This window comes from Quercus suber, unplaced genomic scaffold (genome assembly GCF_002906115.3).
Source record: "Quercus suber isolate HL8 unplaced genomic scaffold, Cork oak 2.0 scaffold_105, whole genome shotgun sequence".
NCBI lineage: Eukaryota > Viridiplantae > Streptophyta > Magnoliopsida > Fagales > Fagaceae > Quercus > Quercus suber.
The window spans coordinates 453,677-473,715 of NW_027069570.1; the positions used below are offsets into that span (position 1 = coordinate 453,677).

The following is a 20,039-nucleotide window of genomic DNA, read 5'->3' on the forward strand; positions in this document are numbered from 1 at the left end:
GGCTCTATGAATTGGTGCTAGAGACTTCAATGAAATCACAAAGCAATTAGAAAAAATAAGGAGTAGGACACGACCACATGGACAAATGCAGGCTTTTTGTGATGCGTTCCGTGAGTGTGGATTTACAGATTTGGGTTTTGTTGGACCTATGTTCACTTGGCACAAACATTTTGAGGACTATACAATGTGGGAACGTTTGGACCAAGCAATAGCAACAAATTATTGGTTCTCTATGTTTTTGGATATGAAGGTGTACCATTTGGATGATACTTCCTCTAATCACAAAGCATTGTGGATTCTGCTCGAGGGAATGGAATGCAAATAGTAGAAACCTTTCAGGTTTGAGCAAATGTGGATGGCAGAATAGGGGTGTGGTGACACTATAGAAGTGGTTTGGAAGAAAATATTGAGGACTTAGGTAGCAATAGATTGCTCAAGAAGATTGAAAATTGTGGGGAAGCACTTACAAAGTGGAGTAAGACCAGTTTTGGGAGTGTGAGACGTGACTTGAAGAAGAAATGAAAGCTTCTATTCAAAGTCGAATTGTCAGCTAGCAGAGGAGGAGATGCGCACCGAGTGAAATTGCTAGAAAAGGATATAAATACTCTCTTAGATCGGGAAGTAAAGATGTGGTCTCAACACTCAAAAATTCGATGGCTCAAGGATGGAGACAAAAATACCTGGTATTTCCATAGCAAAGCCTCCCAAAGAAGACGCGGAAACTACATCAAGGGATTATTTGATAATGAAGGCAGATGGTGTACATAGTCGAGTAGAGTGGTTGATACGGTGGTGGGATTTAATCAAAATCTATTTACCTTTTCAAATTCAACCAGCTTTGAAGAAATTTTGGAGCGGATTCCTCGTGTGGTAACTGAAGACATGAATTTGGAGTTGATGGGGGGAATTTACAACACAAGAGGTTAAGATTGTTCTGAAACAAATGACACCTTTAAAATCACCCGAACCTGATGGTATGCCCTCAATCTTTTATCAAAATTATTGGTCTTTGGTTGGGAGTGATGTTACTGAGGCTATTTTGTTGTACTTAAATACAGGCACCATACCACCTGCACTTTGTCATTTTTTTATCACCTTGATTCCCAAAGTTAAAAATCTAGAATATATCTCACAATGTTGAGCTATTTCTCTTAGCAATGTTCTATACAAGGTTTTCTCTAAGGTTTTGGCAAACAGGTTGAAAAAGGTGTTACCCAATATTATGTCAAAACATTAGAGTGCTTTTATGACTGATCGCTTGATTTGAGATAATATAATGGTGGCTTTTGAAATCTTACACTATATGAGAAACCATAGTGCAAGGAATACAGGTTATATGGCGCTTAAGTTGGATATGAGCAAAGCTTATGATAGGGTTAAATGGTTGTACATGGAGAAACTGATGAAAAAAATGGGTTTTGATGATGCTTGGGTGAAATTAATAATGGGATGTATATCCATGGCCACATATTTTGTGATGATCAATGGGAGCCACATGGTAATATCACACCAACTAGAGGTCTTTGCCAAGGTGACCCACTTTTCCCATATTTATTTCTCCTATGCACCGAGGGCTTTCATGGTTTGTTAAAAATGGCCGAAGATGTGGGAGATATATGAGGAGTTTCTATTTGTCCTAATGGCCCCAAACTAACCCATCTCCTTTTTACAGATGATAGTCTTGTTTTTTACAAGGCACAAGAAAATGAATGTCAGAAACTATTGGAAATACTGGCTACTTATGAGAGAGCATCTGGTCAACAAATCAACAAGGATAAGACCACTTCTTTTTCTTTTTCTTTTTTTAATAAATCAACATCCCAAGCTATGCAAGAATCAATCAAAGAAGCTCTATGCGTACTAGTGGTTCAACAGTATGAGAAATATTTGGGGTTGCCATCTTTCATCAGTGGAAAGAAGAAGGAGAGTTTTGACAATATAAAGCAAAGGATGTGGAAAAAACTATAGGGTTGGGAAGGACAATTGCTATCACAAGTAGGCAGAGAAATGTTGATAAAAGCCGTGGCTCAAGCACTCCCTACCTATACTATGTCATGCTTCAAATTGCCTTTTGGTTTGTGTCACGAAATTGAGGCTTTCATCAAGAACTTTTTTTGGGGGACAAAGGGGAGAGGGCCGAAAGGTCCATTAGATCAAATGGGACGAACTTCGTAAACCAAAGGCACATGGCAAAATGAGGTTTAAGGATCTATCAAGGTTCAATGATGCACTATTAGCAAAGCAAGCATGATGTCTCTTACATGATACAACATCGCTTTTTTATCGGGTTTTTAAAGCAAAGTTTTTTCCAAATGGTACAATAATGGAGGTTGCAAATCCAAGTTCGGCTTCACATGCATGGTGAAGCATCCTTAGAGGAAGAGAAGTCATTAAAAGAAGGGCGATATGGCGGATAGGAGATGGGAAATTAGTTGCAATCTGGGGGGATAGGTGGCTGCCAGTGAAGCATTCTCCATTGATTGTCTCTCCACGGATTGAATCATTGGCTGGAGCAAAGGTGTGCACCTTCACTGATCCGAACCACGAGTACTGGAATAATGAGGTGATCGATTCTACAATGCTAAACTTTGAAGCGGAGATCATTAAAAAAATACCTCTGTGCGACATAGACCAACTTGATACACTCACATGGCCTTACAATCCAAAAGGTGAGTACACGGTGAAGTCTGGATATCAGTTTTTGCAGATGGTATATCGGAACTTACAACTCGGCCAATCGGACAGTTCATGGCTAAAACCACTGTGGCAAGCAATCTGGGGTCTCCCCATTCCTAGTAAGGTCAGGAATTTAGTTTGGAGAGCAGCAAAAAATTCCTTACCTACAAAGAAGAACCTGGTTAGAAGACAGATTATCAAGGAAGACTATTGTGACCTCTGCCGAGAGCACCAAGAAGATGTGAAGCATGATCTATACAGTTTCCCGAAGCTGGATGAACCCTGGAACAAAACACCCCTTTGGAACCATACCAATCTAAAACAAGTTATATCATTTATCGAATTGTTGAAAACTGTTTTTGCAGAAAACCGTGAGCTAGCATTGTTCTCAATAGTGATGTGGGCATTGTGGACTCATTGAAATAATCTCAACTGTTAAACCAAGCTTGGGTCAACCTGCTTGAGTTCCTCTACCACAACTCCTTAACGATTAAGCCTATGAGATGACCACCAACATGCCGGCAACCACCAGGTAACTCTCAGTACAAGAAAAATGTTGAAGGAGCCCTCTTTCAATCAGACAACAGCGCTGGTCATGGGGTGATAATTTGGGACGAGCTTGGACAGGTAATGGTTTCCCTCTTAGAATGCATTCCCTTGCCATATACAGCAATAGAGGTTGAAGAGTTGGCAGCATGAATAGGGCTTGAACTTTGGCCCTCTTCCAATATAAAAAAGTTATATTGGAAAGCGACTCCCAGGTACTCATCACAACACTCGGAGACAACTCGCACTCGTTAGCTAACTTTGGCCACATTGTAAAAGATATTCAGATTCTTTCCTCCCATTTTTTATTGATCAAATACACTCATGTGCATAGGCACTATAATACTGTAGCTCACTCACTTACGAGACGAGTAAAGTCTTTATCTCAATTTCAAGTCTAGATGGAAGATGTATCACCAGACATCACTATTGTTTTACAGGTTGATTATATTGGCCTTCATTAATGGAAATCACTGTCTTGTTTCTTAAAAAATAAAAATTAAAAAAAATTGACCAAGTGTTTGAGCAACAAAAAATCCTTTTTTCAGCTAAATGACCTGACAGATCTAATTAAATTATAAATTTATAACACATCAAACTTTGAAATGAATTGAAGATCAAAATTCAAGATGATCAAGCCACTCAGATTCAAGGACAAAGTATTGCCCAGTCAAATTTATTTTGGCACTGTTGCAGCTTTCTAGTTTCTACTCATACAAACTCATAGCACATTCTTGCTCATAGAATGAAATTGGGAAAATTAGACTAAACCCACATGTGGGTAGGTTTTAATAGTGTTTGTCCGTGTTATAGACTTTATCACTTTACCTACCTGAGATATCTTTCATCACATCTCCAACTCTATGAAACGTACCTTAGCTATTCACCATTAAAAAATTGGAGTAAATATGTCATTTTGTTGTCTTTTTATGTTTCTCTCTTAAAAAAACGTAAAAAATATAGAAAAACAATATCAAAAAATTGGGGTTCAGCAAAAATCAAGACTCAGCCATTTCCTATTCCTTTTCCTTCTCCACCCATCAAACCCTCCTCCTCCATGCACTTTCCAAAACCAGAAACCACCTCCATTTCTATCTCCATTGCGGATTTTGGCCTTTTTTTATATATATATTAAAAAAAAAAATCTTATTACCACTTTCTCTCACTCTGTTTGATTGTATTTGTGGAGAGGACGAAGAGAAACACACGAATACATAGAGGATAAAAAGCATAGCTATATTAGAAATATTTAAAGAAAGAGAAGGGAAAGATTAGAAGTTTTTGTATAGTGTTCCACTAGTTAATGCTCTTAATCTTAAACCAACTAAATGTCTACCCGCATATTAGTGCTAGTGGGCTCAACTTGGAAATCTTTTAATCATAGTCCAAATCTCCAATTGATAATCAAATCTAAGGGCTGTGGTAGAATCTTGAGTTTGGAAGCCATGAGTTTTATTGAAAGTTCACTTGGTGTGTAAAACACTAGTGAATGTTTAGACCCCAAATTTCAAAAATACCAATACAAGCTTATATTCAAATAATATATGTGCAGAATGATAAATTGAAGCTATACCCAAATAAACAAACTACTATAAGCCATAATTTAATCACAACACAGCAGTGATTAAAAGCAAAGAGTAAGGATTAGAGAGATGCAAATACAAGATAACACCGGCACGTGTTATCAAAGAGGAAACTGAAGAACTCAACAAAAAAAACTCTCCACCGCACTCCAAGCGGTAAAATGGTCCACTAGAAAATTAGTTGGGATACATGAATAGTAATAGACCCTCCAAGTCTAATCTACCCAATGCACCCAAGCCCCCTAAGCTTCTTGCTCCAATACAGTTAAGCCTAACCTTATCTTCTCTAACTTACCGAATCCCGCAATAAGCTCATTGCATCAACCAAATGAATTGGTCCTCTCTTAACTACTTCCCAAGCACCAAATTACATTCTCACTGATGTGAATATGGTGAGGTAAGGATTTGGCTAATGAACCTATCAAGGGTATGACAATGGAGAGGGTGAGAGTAGAGGAATTTGAGAATCAAAGGTATGAGATTGCGAATGAATCAATCTTATTGTTTTCTAGGGTTTATCTTTCAAAATTCTCTTTAGAAACTCTCTACATTTTGTGAGTATAAGAGTATTTATAATAGGGTATGAGAAGGAATGTGAAAAGTCATTTTTTGCATAACAGGGTGTTCTGGCGAGTTACTTGCGACTGGGATGAGTTAAAAGTTCCAGTCATTAGAAAATAGAATGGCCAAACTGTACTTTTGTCCTATATTGGTCCAGCTGTCTTGACCCTTCAACTTCTTGCATGCTCCACACGTGTGCCTGATTCTGGTGGGTGGTCAGTCATGAGTCAGTCGCGAGCTCCAGTCGCGAGTTGCCTCTTTGATGCACACTTTTGATCAATTCTTCACATTCTCTTACACATAACCCTTACATAATTCCCACCTAAATATAGGGTTTTTAAATGCTGAACTACAATAAAATTTGGCATGAAATAAAGCCAACACGTGGTTGAATAAATTCAACCTTACAATTATAAATTGGAGTATGAACCTTGTTAACCTTTGAGACCTATTTCTCCGTTTTTTTCTTCTAGTTCTTGCACATATAATTGGTGTTTGGACCTTTCTTGTGTAGATAATTGAGTTTTGCATCTGGGTTTGATGAGAAAGCAAAAGCAAAGAGCTAATGAAAGAATAATTTGGGGTGAATTTGGTGGTGTTGTAAAGAGATAATTCATTTTACAAACTGGCTATGAAAGAAGAAGTTTATGTAGGAGATGGGGATGGGAAGTACACAAATGATGCACCAACAATTATTGTGTAAAATAACAAATTGGAGGATGAACCTTGTTGATCTTTGAGACCTATTTCTCCATTTTTTTTCTTCTAGTTCTTGCACATATTACTGGTGTTTAGACCTTTCTTGTGTAGATAATTGAGTTTTGCATTTGGGTTTGATGAGAAAGCAAAAGCAAAGAGCTAATGAAAGAATAATTTGGGGCAAATTTGGTGGTGTTGTAAAGAGATAATTCATTTTACAAACTGGCTATGAAAGAAGAAGTTTATGTAGGAGATGGGGATGGGAAGTACACAAATGATGCACCAACAATTATTGTATAAAATAATAAAGACCTAGCAACACAAATATACTAGAAAAGGAAAACTGTCTAGAAGCTAAAAATTACTCATATAAATACTGAGCATTCTTTTGCTTCCAAATACACCACATAAGTCCATGAGAAATTACATTCCAAATGCCATGTTGCAATGTTTGCTAAAAAGCTAATAAATCAGTAACACCACTTCACATTGCCCATTAAATTCTGAAGAGACCGAAAACCAACTAAAGTGCACTTGCGAACTCACAATGATAATTGTAGTGGACAAAAATATGGTACTATTGACTTTCTTACAATAAACTTGTTATATGAAGGAGCTCCGCTGAAAACAAGTACATCATGAGATATTAGGAGGGTGTCCTCAATAGAAGGCACCTGAAAGGGTTAGAGTGTATAGCTACTAGGATCAAAGAGTGAGTACTTAATAGGATCAAATAATGTGTACTAGGAATGTCAAAGGAAGTCCTTGGTCTAATGCACCTCGGCTAAGTCAGGGAGAGTACCTAGGAAGGTTTGAGAGAGTGCTCCAAAATGTCTCATCAACCAAAGGGAGTTCTTGGCCAAATACATCTTACCTAAGTCAAAAGTGCTTTGGAAAGTCTCCTCAACCAAAGAGAGTCCTCAGTTGGTCCTAACCAATCCTTTAGGCTTGGGTTCTTGGAGGGATAAAGATAGAATCACTCTAGCTTTAGAGCCTGTTCCTTTACTTTTTTCTTTTTCTTTTATAGTGAAGATCTTTGCATGGCTGGCCATGTGGCCAATTTAGGTTTACTATACAACACATGTGTCACAATGTATGGCTTTTTAGTATTACATGTGCCCAATTTTAATTAGTTAAAATATGGTTAAAGGAAGATTGTAGTTGCATTCACTTTTTTCAAAAATGGGAACCTCCACAATATAACTGTAGTGGGTAAAAATATGGCACTGTTGACTTTCCTATAGTTAATTTGTTATATGAAGAAGGCTCTACTGAAACTAAGTACATCATGAGACATTAGGAGGGGTGTCCTCAATAGAAGGTACTTGAAAGGGTTAGAGTGTATACCTACTAGGATTAAAGAGTGTGTACTTAATAGGATCAAAGAATGTGTACCTAGGAATGTCAAAAGAAGTCCTTGGTCTAATGCACCTCGGCCAAGTCATAGGGAGTACTTGGGATGGTCTGAGAGAGTGCACCAGCGAAATACACCTTAGCCAAGTCAGAGGGAGTACCTAGGAAGGTCTAAGAAAGGGCTCCAAAAAGTCTCTTCGACTAAAAGTCCTTGGCCAAATGCATCGCAGCCAAGTTAGAGAGAGTATCTAGAAGGATCTGAGAAAATGCTCCAGAAAGTCTCCTCAACCAAAGTGAGTCCTGGGTTGGTCTTGACATGTCTCCTATGCTTGAGTTCTTGGAGGGATGGAACAAGAATCACTTTAGCTTCAGAGCCATTTCCTTTACTTTTTTTTTTCTTCTCCTTTCTTGCATATATTTGCCTCCATTTCTGTGTGTTTTGAAAAATTACCTTTTATGGCTTTATATAGTAGTAAAATGGAGGTGTGGGGCAACTCCTAGACGATGTAAGATTCATTTCACACCATTTTTAATGCAAAAAGCTTTCCTTACATAGTTTATAGAACCCTAGTTGCATGCACATGCTTGGGGTATGCGTCCACATACCCTAAGCATGCATATGCACGTCTTGAGTGTGTGTGTGTGTGCATAAACGTGTATGCATGCACACACTCAGGGTTTTCAGCAAACTTTCTTTTCCAAAAATAGTTTTATTCTTCCAAAAATGATTTTATATTTTTCATAACTATTTCCTCAAGTCAATTTTCACGAGATTAAGCCCTAAACCAACCTTGGGCCTTAAAGTATTGCCGTTATTGGGGAACGGGGGCCCGAGTTACAAGGGGTACAAAATGAGGTGTCTACACCAACTTGCAATTATATTTTCCATCCTAAGAAAAAGGTCAGCAAAGAACATCCTCTAATATCACCCGAGTCAAAGGGACTTTTTTAATTAATTCAGCCTCATGTGGGACAAAAATTTCATCAATCATGGATCATCCCACTGTCATGTATGGGGATCAATTAAAACATCCACTATAGCCTCCTCCATTGTATCAACAATTGGGGAAGTTAGTGTAGTGGGATGTTTAATTGGCAACCATTGACGCTGCTTGATTTTAATTTTCCTCTCATCTCCAACCTGCCACCTTAAGCCCCTCTGAATCACATCTTTACATTTAAGTATACTTCTCCACGCATAGGAACCGGATCTCAAGTCTTTGGCCTCCATAATTGTGTAGTCAGGAAAGAACTTGGCCTTAAAAACTCTATAGAAAAAGGATGCTTTGTTTTGCAACAGCCTCCATGCCTGTTTGGTCAGTAGAGAGTTATTAATCATGGCCCAATCACGAAAGCTCTTACCCTTAAATGCCTTAGACTTAGTCAACTCATCCCACTTAAGCCAATGTATTTTTCTTCAGTCACCATGTTGCCCCCACCAAAATCTATTGATTAGGCCTACAATTTCATGACATAAGCCAATAGGGAGTTTAAAGCACCCCATAACGTATGTTGAAATTGCTTGGATTACAAATTTAAGTAATACTTCTCTACCAGCTTGTGATAATATACGCAATTAATGCCACTGAGAATATTAATTAAGCTTTTTGCGCTAACCTAAGAAATAACTATTATTGATACCAGTTATCAAAAAACAATTTGTTGAAACTGTATTTCAAATGCCCTTGATGTTTTGTGAGAAAATAAATTTTCAAAAAATTCTAAAGATCAAATCTTTTTTTCCTAACCTTGACACCATAAAATCCCAAAAATATGCCCAAAAACTGCACAAATCTCTCATGAAGAATTCCAAAAAATTAATCCCTCATTAGTTCCAATTTCTCTTAGATATTCCTCAACAATATTCTTTGTTTACTAATTATTATACTCTAGTTGTTTCAATAATTATCATGCTTTGTAGTTATTTTGTTAACATTTATTATTTACATTTTTTTTTTTTTTGAGAAGAAAGATAGTGCATTTTATTTAAGGTAAGTTGTCAATGTTAGCCTGTAATACAGAGGTAACGTCTTGTGGTATATCTTCCATCCAGACATGAAATTGAGAGTTGTAAATTGCTCTCCTCGCAAGCAAGTGAGTTACAATATTACAATTAGGAGTGTTCATGATGTGGTGCAGTGCAATTTTAGGCCATTTTTAGCACCACACTTTGCAATGCAGTTTAGCTAAACTATAACTACACTGCATTTTATTTTTGCGGTCACATTTGCGATGTAGTTTAAAGTTTAGCCAAAATCATAACCAAACCGCACCTCATTTTTACGGTCACATGTACGGTGTGGTATATAAGATACGATTTGAACAGCGTAAAGTTGGTATATTTTTCAAATTTTGGGCTTTTCCTACCTAACCCAAAACTAATTTTTCTCTTTGTTTTGGGCCAAGTTTTAAACTATTGAACTAATTTTTTCTTATTTTGGGCTCGCTTTCCTAGTCAACCTTGCTAGGGTTATTAAGCTTTTTTTTTTTTTTTGAAAACTAGGTTATTGAACTATTAATAATATATTTAATATTAAAAAATAAATAAATATATTAATATATAAAGAGGGTGCAGTGTAGAACCTTGCTAGGGTTATTAAGCTTTTTTTTTTTTTTGAAAACTAGGTTATTGAACTATTAATAATATATTTAATACTAAAAAATAAATAAATATATTAATATATAAAGAGGGTGCAGTGTAGTACAATTTGTGCGGTTTTCTTATTATAAAACCACAATACGCGTGCGGTAAGGCTTTTTGTTTTTTTTAGTATCATAATTTTTCATTCATTCCAATTTGAGGTTTACACATTTTTTTCATTAATAATACGCATTTTGACTAATACAATCAGGAGTGTAATGAGGCTAACTTCAAAAAATAAACACGGAAAAATCATATTTGTTCATTGTTTGAAGTTAGGCTAGTCTATACTACTATTTAAAGTGTTTTCCCTGTTTGGGATCCTCAATTTTGATACCTAAAATAACCTCAAATATACTAGTTTACAAAGCTTAAATAATAGTGTTATATGTAAAATTGCTAATTTAAATAGCTAAATTTTAAAAAAGCAGTTTACAAACTACTTGGTCCTAAATTTTATTTCCAACTTTCTAATACTCCTATATCTTATTGTTAAGCAATTTACCAACTACTAGCCTAAATCCACTCACAAATCACAGCCACTGGCGACCCAAATTGTCAACCCTCAACTTTTCCTTACACCAATGACCTGCAAATTATGCCTCTATGAACTGCCCACCTAACATCTAACCCGAATCTATGCCAGTATGACCCACGAATTCGCCGAGTCTACAACCCAAACCTAGACCCACAACACCACCGTGCCGCTCAACCCAAAAACCATTGTTGGTAATTGTTCCTCTGACATCAATTAGCTATCGATCTCCTTCTTACAATCTCAAGTAATGGTGATGACGTTGCATGTTAAAAAGGAGGAAGATAGATAAGAAAATTTTAAAAATTAAGTTAGATTTTTTCAATCCGTTGGATCATTTTTTTTTTTTTACTCGTGTCATTCATATATTTTAAAATTGGAGGAAACAAGAGAATTATAAATGGAAAGGGGAGCTTCTCCCAAATTAATTAAACTAGTCACTAACCCGTGCGATGCACGGGATAGCTATTGAGTGTGACTTATTATTTCATATGAATGTTTTACAAATATAACTTTTGTAACCTCTTTGGTCACATATTAAGATTCCAATCTTAAAAATTTGATATGAAACATCAAACTACTAACTTTATTTTTGTTTTAGCATTAATGTTTTCTTGGAAAATATCAATCAACAAGAAATTAAAAATAAAAATTAGTATTCAATAATCCAATAAATGTTGCGATGTAAATTTTTTTATTTTTATGAAAATACCAAGCATTTTAACACACACACGGGAAGAGAGGAAGGGACCTTAAAGTAACTTACAGTAGTGTATATTCAAAATGACTTAACTCTTGGATACACAGCATTATAGTCATATATCCAATAGTCATATATATTACTTATATATAACTATTATTAAGCCAAATGAAATAGTTTAATGAATTTTATTTATTACAATATTTCAAAAAAGAAAATCATAATAAAGTGATCAGAATGGTTATTGAGGAAAAAATAATTCACATTTTGGGTTTTCTTGTAAATAAACAAATATATTAGTATATTTATAATTTTATAAATCATGAAACTTCTCCACTCCATAGTCCAGCAACCTACCCACATGATACCACATTCCAATGCTTTTGCCTTTTTATATTCCAAAGTCTCATTTAGTCATCTCACTATACCAGTTTGAAAACTCTACAGATTTACAAAGTACGGATGCAAGCCTTCAAGAACCAAGAGGAATGCTTCTTCATCCATCCCAACCCATGGCTGAATTCTTTCTTCTACTTTTTTTTTCCCCCTCACAAATCATTTAGTAGCAAATCTGAAGTTTTATGTTTGATCATTGATGTGAGGAAAAATAAACACAAAACATGTAACCTCTTTGGTCACATATTAAGATTCCAATCTTAAAAATTTGATATGAAACATCAAACTACTAACTTTATTTTTGTTTTAGCATTAATGTTTTCTTGGAAAATATCAATCAACAAGAAATTAAAAATTAAAATTAGTATTCAATAATCCAATAAATGTTGCGATGTAAATTTTTTTATTTTTATGAAAATACCAAGCATTTTAACACACACACGGGAAGAGAGGAAGGGACCTTAAAGTAACTTACAGTAGTGTATATTCAAAATGACTTAACTCTTGGATACACAGCATTATAGTCATATATCCAATAGTCATATATATTACTTATATATAACTATTATTAAGCCAAATGAAATAGTTTAATGAATTTTATTTATTACAATATTTCAAAAAAGAAAATCATAATAAAGTGATCAAAATGGTTATTGAGGAAAAAATAATTCACATTTTGGGTTTTCTTGTAAATAAACAAATATATTAGTATATTTATAATTTTATAAATCATGAAACTTCTCCACTCCATAGTCCAGCAACCTACCCACATGATACCACATTCCAATGCTTTTGCCTTTTTATATTCCAAAGTCTCATTTAGTCATCTCACTATACCAGTTTGAAAACTCTACAGATTTACAAAGTACGGATGCAAGCCTTCAAGAAACAAGAGGAATGCTTCTTCATCCATCCCAACCCATGGCTGAATTCTTTCTTCTACTTTTTTTTTCCCCCTCACAAATCATTTAGTAGCAAATCTGAAGTTTTATGTTTGATCATTGATGTGAGGAAAAATAAACACAAAACAAAATTAAGAACATTGATTTGAAAACACGAAGTGTCTCGCTACTGCCACTATGGCATCAAGGTAGAGTTGAGTAAGAAGGAGACGATAGAGTTTGTGGAGCAAAGGAGTTGGACTTTCTTTTTAAAAAAAATTGGAGGAAGCTGATGTAGAGAATCTCATTTGAAGGAAGAGAAGGGTAGAGAAGAGAGAGTAGAGAAGATTTTCAAAACTGAGGAAAAAATTTCAGGTTTTAGCTCTTTTTTTTTTTTTTTTTGGGTATGGTAGGTTTTGATTCCTAGAGATCTCTGTTGGTTTGTGAGTCTGGTGGGTATGGTGTCTTTGCTGTGGGTCTGAAGAAGGAGATCTGCCTTGGGTCTGAACGTTGGGGGAGCTGGTAGAGGAGGAGCATTGGGTTGGGGGAGCTGGTAAAAGGAGCTTAAGGACTGCATTTTGGAGAAAGAGAAGGCAGAGCGTATATTGGGGTCGGGTTTTTTTTTATTATTATTATTTTTTTTTAATATTGTGTTGATGTGGAAAATTGTGAGAGTTTCAGAAAAACTCCAACTAACTCAACTAGTAAAATCTCTTATAGTTGAAATAAGAGATCTAGGCTTTTAAGTGGAGTTGTGGTGTGCCTTTGTATTAGAATATCTTTCCCTCTCCCTTGTGTGTGTGTGTTTGTTTCTCAAAAAGTAAAAATAAAAAAAAAATAAAAAAATAAGAGATCTTAAATTCAATCCACGCCTACACCAAAAACCGATTGGCGTCTTAATCTGATAATAAAGAACTATCATCAGGAGCAGATATCATAGGTTGAAATTCTCTAAAAAAATATCTTATTATTTTCCTAAACACCCATGGAAATTTTCTTGAAAATTTTTTCCCAAAGATAACGGAATTTTTCACTTTGAAATTGTTTTCCTAAAGTCCCATGGAATTTTCCCCGATATCTGTTGTCCAAAAATCATGGGATTTTTAACTTAGAAGATTTCCATAAAAATTGTTTTTCCAAATACCACGGGGTCTTCCACCTAGAAATTGTTTTACTAAAAACCTACGGACTTTTCCTCAAAAACTGTTTTCCTAAACCCTGGGATTTTCAAATCTAAACATCTCTTTCCAATTACCCATGGAGATTGTATTGGAAAAATCATTTTCCAATACTCAAGGGATTTCCAATTCTTGAAAGATTTTTTTTTTTTTCCAAAATCCATTAATTTTCCTTTTGAAAAACATATTCCATAAACTCCATGGAATTTTAACTCTTGAGAAATGGTTTTATTGCATTTTCCTACCCTTTAGAAAGTATTTTTCCAAAAACCATGGAGATTTCACTCTTTGAAAATAAAGTCCCTTTTTTCAAAGAAAAATATCCATAAAAATTTCATTTCTTTCCCCCAAAAAAGAAATCCAGAATCTTTTTCTTTTTTTTTTTGACAAATCCAAAAACTACAATGATATATATATTCTTTGAATGAACTTTTGTTCTGAAAAATTCCAAAAACATGTTTTCAAACTTGAAATTCAATGTTCAAAAAAGAAAAGAAAAAAAAGAAGTAATTTGTCCATGGTCTAAATCATCAAATAAGACCATGAACTCCAAATCAAGCCAAACCAGTCCCCCTCTCCCAAATTTAGCATTGTGTTTTATGTTGTTTTGCATGAGGAAATACATAGAAGATTAATTTGCCTTTATTAAGTTTGCTATACGCCTATACCAAACGCACAAGGTTAAAAGTATTTAATTCAAGTTTTCTCTTTCCTAAGTAGTCTTGAATAAAGCATGTATACATCACTTGATATTGCAATTTTTTCCCCTCTCAAAATCCAAATTCCCAAATTTCTAATAAGTTACTCTTCAAATAGACATGGTGAAATATATGAATAATTCAAATGAGGCATCATTGTGAAATGAACGTTGTAGAGTGCATGACATCTTCCCTACATAAGCTTCTAAATTCATGTCGTCTAATTCGGGGATTTTTTTTTTTTTTTTTTTTTTTAAAATCATCAAATAAGACCATGAACTCCAAATCAAGCCAAACCAGTCCCCCTCTCCCAAATTTAGCATTGTGTTTTATGTTGTTTTGCATGAGGAAATACATAGAAGATTAATTTGCCTTTATTAAGTTTGCTATACGCCTATACCAAACGCACAAGGTTAAAAGTATTTAATTCAAGTTTTCTCTTTCCTAAGTAGTCTTGAATAAAGCATGTATACATCACTTGATATTGCAATTTTTTCCCCTCTCAAAATCCAAATTCCCAAATTTCTAATAAGTTACTCTTCAAATAGACATGGTGAAATATATGAATAATTCAAATGAGGCATCATTGTGAAATGAACGTTGTAGAGTGCATGACATCTTCCCTACATAAGCTTCTAAATTCATGTCGTCTAATTCGGGGATTTTTTTTTTTTTTTTTTTTTTTTCAGTTTAAGCTTTGTGGAGTAACTCTTAAGACTATTTTAGCTAAATTACGAGATAAAATCAACTCGACAGAGGTGACCAATCACACTGTTAAAAGTCAATGATCGGTGGCAATTCCCTTAAATGAGTAAAAGATAAAAAGACATACATGCACACAAATCCGCCCAAGTGTCGTACACGAGTCATGCACACAGTCACCAAGGCTCCAAAAGTAGGGGTTGGCCCCGAAATCTGGTGTCGACACTGTCAAGAAAAAATGTAAAAGGCCAAGATTTCCAAGGTCATGCCTGACATGGAAATAAGGGCAGCTAATGCCTAAGGACAGAGAAATGGGATAGCATGATTTCGCTGGACCCTGCTCCTTAGCTTGACCTTAGGTGCTGCCAAAGCCAAGCTGAGGAGGCTATAGTCCAAGCTAATCTGAGCACTATTTCGAGAGGAGTCCTAAGAATTAAGGAGTTGGACTTTTGGGATCCTAACTCTGAGAATTTCACAATAGTTAGTACCCCAATCACCTCAAATGAAAAATACTGCGAAATCTGATTGATCACCAGGAACAAATCACTACCACACGATGAAAGCCTCGAATTGATAGTATTTTAAGCTATGTACAACCAAAAATGTGCCAATGAATTATCAATTTGCTATTATCTGACAACATAAATTCCTTCTGCATGTGAATTGGCGTCTGCATATTCACAGCCTTAAAACATAGGTAACAAGGATCCTGGTTTAAATATGTAAAATGTACAGATAGGTCGCAAAATCTTTGTTATTGTAATATCTTCATTTTTCTTTATACGAGTAGATCAGAATGTTTAACGATGCCCAAATTATCTTCCTTTCATTGCAATTTGCAATTAACAAGAGGAAATAAGAAAAGGTTTTAAACTGAATTAAAAATCTCCCTCAACTTGCTAAAAGTGAAGCAACCCCTACAAAAAATAATAATAATAATAAAACAAAACAGAAAGGTAAATATCATAATGGACTCTTTCATCGGATTGAAAATTTCTTTTTAAAATGATGTCATGAATTATAAATTGAAAAATGTTAAGTATTACTCTCTCCATCCCAAATTGAAAAATGTTAAGTACTACCTCTCCATCCCAACAAGCGGCTAAAGACCTGTCGGACCTATAGTTACAGCTTTTAGCCCACATCTAAAAATGCAGCTATAGGGTAAATTGACCTATAGCCATGTTTTTAAGAGCTACAACCACATTTTTTGTAGTGTAAATTATAGTTCTCTTTGAAAAATCAATAAATAAATGTTCTTAACTGTCCTATGCATTATTTAAAAATTTATTACCCCACTTTTACTAGAGTTTAAATTTAAAAAGACAATAGTTTTGAAATTTTGTAATCTTTTTTATTTAGAATGCAATGCATTATCCTTATCACACACACACACACACACACACACAAAAGAAGAAGAAGAAGAAGAAGAAGAAGAAGAAGAAGAAGTTAAATTTTTTAAACATAACTAACAATATGGGACAAAGGGAGTATATATTTTATGAGTTCGGTTAAATGATGTTCTCTTAAAAAGTTAAATTTTTTAAACATAAGTAACAATATGGGACAAAGGGAGTATATATTTTATGAGTTCGGTTAATGAGTGTATCAAGAGATTAGTTGAGGTTGATTTTTTTTTATTGCAATTAAAGTCAATTAAAGAAGTATTTTAATTATTTATTTTTGTTACTTCCCAATGCGGTGGGCCATTGTAATACTGCTTAACAAATGCATGAATGTATTTGTCAATAAAAGTCATATTTTATTAGAGCACTAACATCAGGTGTGCTAAATACCAATTGTTTTACATTTAGCACACCAAACAACAAACTCCATGCTTCATGAGATGTGCCAAATCCCAAATTTTTTTACAACATGCTACGTACAGTACCTAAGAGCATCCGTAGCAGATGTTCTAAAAATTATGTCATTTTACCACATCAAAGGCTTACTTTATTATTTTACCACATCATTTTACAACATCCCATTTATCAGATGTTTTATAATTCAATTCTATACATTAAAATAATATTTACTACACATTAAAATAATATTTATTACAACTCATCAACACAATCTACACATTAAAAGAAAAAAAAATTTGCCACATGCATTCCGTACCGTGGCAAATTTGCCACGGTACTGTTCAATGTTGCAAAAAAAATAACATATGCCACATCTACTAAATAGGCTAAAATTGGGTTTGGTGTGGGATATGTGCCAAATATTTAGCATTTGGCACATATCCCACATCTAGTGTGGATGCTCTATAGCACTATAGCATGTTGTAAAAAATTTATTCTTTTTTTATTCTCTCTTCTCTCTATCCTCACTCTCTTTCCCACTCAAATATTCTCCCATAACATTCTCTCTCTTCCCCTCCCAAAGCATTCTGTCTATCTCAGTCGAACCTCCATGGCCATAGCCTATTTGCTCCATAGCAAATTTCTCAAATCTAAACCTTTCTACCTCCCTCAACTCCCTTGTCTCAGCAGTGGCTGGCATGATGGTATGATTTGGTCTCCCTCTCTCTCGCTCTCTCTTTCTGACGTTTATGGGTGTTTTGTGGTTGTGAGTGTGGGTGTTTGGGTTGATTTTGATTTTGATTATGTGGATTTAGTTGTTGCTAGTGGGCATGGATTTGGTTGTCGGCTTTGATTATACACACTTGATTTTGTGAAAACCAAAGCTTCCCTTCAATATTTCAATGGGTTAGTGCCTTAGTGGTGGTGGGTATGGTAGCTAGCTGGTGAGATTTTTTTTTTTTTTTTTTTTCGGGATAAATGATAGAAGTTATTTTACGTTATTTTAATGAGTTATGTCTTAAAATAAGAGATGAGATATAAGGTGTATTGTCAAATGCTATGCTAAACTAATAAATTCGTTTTTTAATATGTGAAAATAATATATTTTTAAAATAACTGATACTAATGCTCTTATGAAAAATTTAAAACTAATGTGATAATTGTTTTTTGATGTGACAATGAATGTTAATGACGGGCTTTAATAATATACTAGCCTCTGAGCGTGTGCTCAGAGACTCTTCTATTTTTTGAGTAAAGGTTAATTTAGAGCATTTATTATAATTTGGGATTACTACATTTTTCAATGACAAAAAAAAAAACTTAGGGGTGTGATTGAAAAATGTAGTAATCCCAAATTATAATAAATACTCTAAATTAACCCTTACTCAAAAAATAGAAGAGCCTCTGAGCACACGCGTGAGTGCGTGCTCAGAGGCTAGTTTTTATATAAAGAATTTGAATTTCAAAACATATACATGTGTTGCATTTTTTTTTTTTAATAAAATTTTGGACGTGGTATTTAAAATTTTATGAATTTGTTTTTAACTTTAGTTTTTTTAGCTATAGTTATCCAAAAGTTTTGTTAAATATTTGAAAGTAGGGCTTTTTTTGGGATAAATTTGAATGTGGTTTTTTTTTTTTGATAGAAGTTGAACGTGGGTTTGATTCGTTTGAATGTGGTATTTGAAATTTTTTGGATTTCTTTTGGATATGATTGACTTCTACTTTTTAGTATATTTTTTTTTTCAAAAAAAAAAAAAAACATGAGATGAGATTAAGGGAAACCGGGTATTGAAAAAAAAATTTAAGTTTTTTTTTTTATGCAAAGAAAAAAAAAGTTAAGTCTTGATAAAGGAAGGAAAAAAAAAACTGAAGAAAGAAAAGTGTAAACGTGCTTGGAGTAAACATAGGAGTTAAATATTGTCTATTTGTAGGCAATATTTTAGTGCAAGTTAGACATATATTTTACCAAATTATTCTTTAATTTTATCTCTACTTAAACCTAGAGAAATAGGAGTATTTTGAAACCAAAAAAAAAAAAAAATCCGATCCAAACAGGTGCAACCCCTTAAATAGTAGTATAAAAAAATCAATATTTTTTTTTTCTTTTTGGTTATTAGTCACACATTAGCTTGTAAAACTCTTGTAATAAAATTTGTTATATCTTTAACATTATTCTTATGAATTATAATGTGTGTTTTGTGACCTAGTTAGGCGCATATCCAAAGAATATAATTGACAAGAGCTTCGTGAAAGGTGACAACATACTTTTTATAGCTTCGAAAGGATTCTTTAAAAAGATAATATGTGTATGCGCGTAAGTGAAAATGAAGAGCAAGTGCAGGCAGTTAAGATCCTTCGTTTGCACGTTGGAATGTGGGAAAAAAAAATTTATTGCAGATGAATGAAACATCTTTTTGGTTATAAATATATATATATATATATATATAAATAAAAGTAAAAAGTGTACCGTAAAGTACATGTCATGTGTTGTTAATTATATATATGTATATATATATAAATAAAAGTAAAAAGTGTACCGTAAAGTACATGTCATGTGTTGTTAATTATATATATGTATATATATATATATAAAAGTAAAAAGTGTACCGTAAAGTACATGTCATGGGTTGTTAATTATATATATATATATATATAAAAGTAAAAAGTGTACCGTAAAGTACATGTCATGGGTTGTTAATCTATATTATTTTTTTGAGATTATATTATTTGAAAGTGGTTTAAAATAATAATCGAGACATCAATCAATTTTTGTTAAAAAAGTTTCAATTTATAACATTTGTTCCTGATGATAATACTTTATCATCAAATCAAGACACCAATTAGTTTTTTGTGTAGATGGCGATTGAACCTCAGATATTTTATACAATTTACAACCATCGAAAACTTTATCAATTAAATTAACTGGAATCCACAATAAAATTCTTCTTATTAAAAAAAATTTACAAACAAATACAAATGATATATATTATTCGTCTAGAAAGAGCAAAACCATGTGACTCTAACAATAGGACATGCCCCCATTTTGCGGATTTTGTGTAATCTCCACCACATTGACAGGTTC

General features: G+C 34.0%; 1 protein-coding gene across 1 annotated transcript; it reads left to right on the forward strand.

Moving 5' to 3' along the window:
• Positions 1 to 2,323: 2,323 nt before the first annotated feature.
• Positions 2,324 to 3,097, forward strand: LOC111997138 (uncharacterized). The gene is made up of 2 exons (XM_024029201.2): positions 2,324 to 2,361; positions 2,452 to 3,097. The coding sequence occupies exons 1-2, from the start codon at positions 2,324 to 2,326 to the stop codon at positions 3,095 to 3,097; spliced, it is 684 nt and encodes a 227-aa protein (XP_023884969.2).
• Positions 3,098 to 20,039: the final 16,942 nt, after the last annotated feature.